The sequence below is a fragment of the Azolla caroliniana genome, unplaced genomic scaffold (assembly GCF_043228905.1).
Source record: "Azolla caroliniana isolate FFs.n. ecotype wild unplaced genomic scaffold, voAzoCaro1.0.p SCAF_5, whole genome shotgun sequence".
In the NCBI taxonomy this organism is placed as follows: domain Eukaryota; kingdom Viridiplantae; phylum Streptophyta; class Polypodiopsida; order Salviniales; family Salviniaceae; genus Azolla; species Azolla caroliniana.
Genome location: NW_028230440.1, coordinates 18,980,146 through 18,986,012, shown reverse-complemented (window position 1 = coordinate 18,986,012; position 5,867 = coordinate 18,980,146). Strand labels below are relative to the sequence as shown.

At 38.3% G+C, this 5,867-nt stretch overlaps 1 protein-coding gene across 1 annotated transcript; it reads left to right on the top strand.

The window, feature by feature from the left end:
• Positions 1-1,319: 1,319 nt before the first annotated feature.
• On the top strand, positions 1,320-5,126 carry LOC147864339 (GroES-like zinc-binding alcohol dehydrogenase family protein). The gene is made up of 5 exons (XM_087320096.1): positions 1,320-1,511; positions 2,810-2,948; positions 3,637-3,863; positions 4,071-4,328; positions 4,733-5,126. Exons 1-5 carry the CDS (start codon positions 1,341-1,343, stop codon positions 5,057-5,059), a joined length of 1,122 nt encoding a protein of 373 aa, XP_087176222.1. The 5' UTR covers positions 1,320-1,340; the 3' UTR covers positions 5,060-5,126.
• The last annotated feature ends 741 nt before the right edge of the window (positions 5,127-5,867 follow it).

The following is a 5,867-nucleotide window of genomic DNA, read 5'->3' as shown; positions in this document are numbered from 1 at the left end:
AAGTCTTATGATTAGATTCCAGTGTCTATTCACCAAGAAAGAATTTGTGTATCTGATCCAAATACCTTCCGAAAATAGAACATTGCCAATAAGATTGTTTTCATTGTGTTTTCTACATGCAAAACCATAAGTGTTGAGCCATAAGGATAACAGTGAACACCATTTGCATGAGTAACTTTCCATACTTATCCCAATCATCTTAATCCATAGAAGAACAACTATAGAATTGTATATCCTCTTGCATCCTTCAGATGTGCATGAAACATTGTTGTTGATCAAGTTCCAAAGTTCTTTTATGAGCATTCATGTCACCAAAGACAATAACTTCTTCTTTAGCTTTAAAATAAACAATATTACCTTCGAGATTGGTAAAGGGTTGCATAAAAGTTATATTCTTGATAAAGAATGTAACATTAAACTACCAAATCGGGCATATCATTTGGGGTTTCTAGTAGATAGTACACTTACTAAGTATCACGTTAACGTTACTTAAAATTGTTATGCAATAAGACAGAGCCAGTTTACAGAGAATGATATGTTTAAAATAACTACAAGACCCTATTCTATGTCCTAACTTTCATCTTTTTATGTGTGGAGAAAAAGGGTTCCCACTAGGTCATCCAATTGGATATTCTCTTCAATGTCATATAAATTGCCAAGCTAAGCACAAGCGCTTTCTACTCCAAGATTCCTAACTACAACCATATCGAAAATTGTTGAACTAAGCACAAGCACTTTCTACTCCAAGATCCCTAACTATAACCATATCGAAAATTGGCGAGCTAAGCACAAGCGCTTTCTACTCCGAGATCCCTAACTATAACCATATCGAAAATTGGCGAGCTAAGCACAAGCGCTTTCTACTCCGAGATCCGTAACTATAACCATATCGAAAATTGGCGAGCTAAGCACAAGCGCTTTCTACTCCAAGATCCCTAACTATAACCATATCAAAAATTGGCGAGCTAAGCACAAGCGCTTTCTACTCCAAGATCCCTAACTATAACCATACCGAAAATTGCTGAGCTGAGGTATTTACATGCACATGTATTTTGGGTGGGCAAGATAAGAGCTTGGCATAGCCATGGGACAGTGTCTCCGGACATTGATTGGTATAATAACTACTAGCACTACATCTTCGGGTCGAAACCCAAATTTCTCACCTCTCGAGATATTATTCCTTACATATTAATTCACGAAATGCCATGGTGGAAAGTAGGGCTTGAACCCATGACCTTCTAGTCTCCATTGGGTCTCTTCTCCTCTCCTTTTATGTCTTGTCTTGTTTTCTCTTCACTACAGGTTAGTACTCCTAAAGGAAAGGCCTTTTACCATAAGGAATGGAAATATGCCTATATAAACCCATCTTCTCCTCTTGCTTCTCCTTCCTGAGATCTGGTTCTCTTCTGCCCTCTAGCAGGAGGGTGAGGTTTCAGAGGTCCTACTCCCTTTGTGTTTCCGCCATGGTTACCTGCAAAGCAATCCGTGTTCATGAGCTCGGAGATCACCAGGTAAAGTTGATCATCTGAATCTTTATTTTCTTCTTCTCAAATCTCTTCATAGAATGGCGCAATTCTGGTTCATGAAATTGGAGATTAAGAAGATGACCGTATATATGCATCTTCGGTTCACCGGACTGGGTGTTTCTTGAAGGATGAGATATGCATTTTCCAGGTGATGAAATTCGGTGCTAAGAAGGCACATTTCTTGGTTCGTTGAATTGGGCATTGAGATGTGAGCAGATTCGTTCCTCAATTCACAAAGTTTGGGTGTTGAAAATGTGACCAGATGTAAATAAAATTGGATGTCGACATGTTACTAGATTGATCCTGACTTCATGAATCTGGGTGTTGAGAAGATGACCAGATCAATTCACGTAATTGGGTAAAGTGATCATATGAAACTGGCTATTAGGAAGTCCAGACATGATAATATCCGCAGTTCATGAAACTTGGTTCAAAACAGGCGGTTGTTTCTGCCCCAAGGTCCAGGCGTAACTAAGAAATGCCAATGTTTGGAATTGGATTACTCCCTCATTACTTCATGAAACCTGGTATTAGAATGGGTTGCACAGGGCAATTCCAACATATCTCAGATTGTGCTAATACACTTTGTTGTTTCTGCCCTGAGGTGTAGACTGACCTAGAAATGGGCCAATATCTGGAATGGGATCCATCCATCCCCATGTCGTGGATTGGAAATTGTGCATAATCAGGTGATGAGGACAAGAGGGCAAGGTAATTATACCTGCGTTTGTCCATGGTGCATGGACCCCCCAGATATGAATAAAACAGCCATAGGAGGGAGCAGATGCATCCCTCGGTTCATACAAACTGGCTGGTAAAAAGCTGACCATATATACACCTTTAATTCATGAAATTGGATTATGGAAAAGTGGCTATATGCATTCTCAGTTCATGAATTTGGGTATTTCTCAGTTCATGGTGAAAATACAGAGGTTTTTGACAGTTTCTTGGATAGATATGCTTTCTTTGATAGATACATTAGATAGTTACGTTGAACTTGTTCACCAGAAGAAAAGAAAATTTTCTGCAAACATTTATGAATCTAGTTTAGAATATGTGAAGCTAATGTTTTTTATGTCACTAATATGCATAAATTTACATTCAAATGTGATGGCATGTTAGCTTGAAGATATAGGTTATTTATTGATTATAACTAGCAGATACATGAGTTTTGTGCTTACCCATAGGTTAGTGAGTGATTTCTATTGCATATATTTAGGGTAATCTTCTCTCACTTTTGCACTTTTTCCATTTGCCATTATATAATCTTGTGTTAGTATTAGGTACTCCAACTCGAGGATGTGGAAGTGGGTGAACCAGGAGAGGGAGAAGTGCGAGTGAAGAACAATGCTATAGGTGTAAATTTCATCGATGTCTATTTCCGTACTGGTCTCTACAAGGCAGAGCTTCCATTTACTCCTGGTATGCATGGATTTATGAAGCCCAATCGGCCATCTTATCCCACCATAATTATCTTATTTATGTATATATTCATAGATGATAAGTGCAATGTGCACAGTCCGCACATGCAATAACCTTGAGTGGAAATCAATAATAAAGCTAGAGATGGAACCATCAACATCAAAGATTTTTCTCTTCCATATCCCAATTGCACTGTGTGAACTAAAACCTATAACCTGTAGTATTTCTCTTTGAGAGAATCTTTCACAATGCCCAATTAAATTTTATCGAAACATGGCACTTGTTTTCATGATTATAAGATGTAGACCGTTTCCATTTCTCAAAATGCAATACCTATAATTTTTCTCAGGAGTGTTGAATGGCAGTTTTATTAACTGTTCTATATTAGTATTTCTCTTGGTTGTTATTCAAGGTGAGATGACATTTTCAAGATGTGATATCTGATTAAGTCTCATTGACCACGTTGTCCTCTTATGAGGCCAAACCAGGTTCGTAAATAATATCTTGCATTACGAAAGAATAAACACCACAACAAGTAACTTACGATGGAATTTGGGATCCACACCACCAAGTCTAGCTTACAATAAGTGTTGGGTTTTTCCAGGATCCAAATTCAAATTAATATATCTGCCATTCTTTCTTAGCTTATTTTTACTGTCTCTTAAAGTCCTGACATCCATATTTGTAGGCATGGAAGCAGCAGGAGTTATTACCGCTGTTGGACCCGGGTTGACTGGTAGAAAAGTCGGTGACAGAGTGGCATATGCAGGTAGACCGATGGGGTCATATGCAGAGGAGCAGATTCTACCGGCACATAATGTTGTGCCCATACCCCCGTCAGTTGATTTTGTGACAGCATCTGCTGTCATGCTAAAGGGTATGACTGCACAATTTCTACTTCGTCGTTGCTTCCAGGTAAGCTTCTTTTTTACTTTCTTTTGGGCGAATACTGTGCTAGCAAATCCTTTGAAAGTTTTCCAAACCACTAGTCATAGAAATGTAGCCAAAAGTTTCTAACTTTTTTAAATAGCTATTCAGCAAGATCTGCCCCTGATCAATCAAGGCAGAAATGTGACATTGAATATTGGTTAATAAATGCATACGAAAAATCTTTCCCTGCAGGTGCAACCAGGGCACGTAATCCTTGTACATGCTGCCGCGGGCGGGGTGGGTTCCCTTCTATGTCAATGGGGTCGTGCATTGGGAGCCACTGTCATCGGTACTGTGTCAACCAAAGAAAAAGCAACCCAGGCCCTAGAAGATGGATGCCACCATACTATCCTCTATAAAGATGAGAATTTCGTGGACCGTGTGAAAGCAATAACAAATGGAAAAGGAGTGGAGGTGGTTTATGATTCGGTGGGAAAGGACACATTTCAGGTTAGCTTGAATCATGCTAGAAGGCATGCATGGTTTAACCTTTACCAATAAACCATAAGCCGTAAGACCTAAGCTCGAAGTTTTACCAATAACCCCTAACCCAAACCCTCAGACTTACCTAAATCCTAAACACTAGTGGATTGGGCCCTTTCTCTGAAACCAAATATCAGATGTTTAGCTCCCTTGACATTCTGCTGAAAATGATATATTAAAAAAGCATTTAGCAATTATTTACATGCAATAATATGGGCTTGTTGATATACATATATATGAACATACCTATCATCAGTTCAAATGTCACCTGCCTTCATATAAACGTGAATTCACGCATTAGAGGCCCAACCTCTAGTATCAGTTTTCCAGACATTATTAACATGCCAACGTATTCACTTTTGGTTTTTCAGGGGTCATTAGATTGTCTTGCTTATCGTGGGTATATGGTGAGCTATGGTCAATCATCAGGGGTTCCTGATCCCATAGCAGTATCGGCTCTTCAGCCAAAGTCCCTGTTTCTGACAAGGCCAAGTATGATGCATTATACGGCAACTCGAGATGAACTCCTTGCTACAGCTGGAGAAATGCTAGAGAATGTAGCAAATGGAGTACTGAAAGTTCGAGTAAACAATAAATACCCCCTATCTTTGGCTGGACAAGCACATATAGACTTGGAGTCGCGAAAGACTACTGGTAGTAGTGTGTTGATTCCAGACTCTCTATATGTATCTGCATAGATTGCCATTTTCACATTATTGCTTGATAATTGTGTGAAGGTAGTTATAATGTCGTTTTTTCTTGACAGCATGTTTGTTATATGGAAGTATAAGTGTACATTGTCCTGAATGGTTCTGGTGCAAAATCTATCTTTTAAACAGCATTAGGTTATTTGTTCTCAAAGATACCAAGCCACATTGAGATCTTTAAATTCTTTTGAGTGGCATATTGGCCACATCTGGATGTGATGTGCCAAAGTAATATTTATATGGACTGTCTAATATAGCCACATCTAGCTATTAACTGTTAAACACCATCCGGACATCAAGTGTTCATGCTATAACATACCATAATCCTATCAGTATTATAGTCTTCATCACTGCAGTACAATTGCCACACTTATCATGTGACACACCAATGGCTATCTCAATGTGAAAACAAAATAAAAATTTCAAGTCAAAATGACATTTCAAAACAAACAATCAAAATATATGAAACAAACAAAAGTCTTCGGTTTTTAGTCTGGCAACTATAACATAAGCACTTTTTGTTGGTTTAGAGAAATCAATAACAAGTATGACACTAGCAATATTGATGAAAGTTCAATATCAAGAACAGGTACTAGCAATAAACTGATGTTTCTACGAACTATTTCTGGCAAATACTGGGTATTTGAGAAGTATTAAGGGAACATAGTATATTTCAACTTGCACATGGCATAGGATCTTAGCAAAAAATCCAACAAGCACTAGAATTGGCTCATCAGCTCTTCCAAGACATGAATTTCCAATATCAAGGACTCATTACTCACAAAATTGAAAAAATATA

Bases quoted from the DNA above. Each gene is read 5' to 3' on its own strand.
- LOC147864339 (XM_087320096.1), top strand. From the start codon at position 1,341: ATGGAAATATGCCTATATAAACCCATCTTCTCCTCTTGCTTCTCCTTC. The intron at 1,512-2,809 runs GTAAAGTTGATC...TGTTAGTATTAG, and splicing joins ATGAGCTCGGAGATCACCAG to GTACTCCAACTCGAGGATGT. The intron at 2,949-3,636 runs GTATGCATGGAT...CCATATTTGTAG, and splicing joins AGAGCTTCCATTTACTCCTG to GCATGGAAGCAGCAGGAGTT.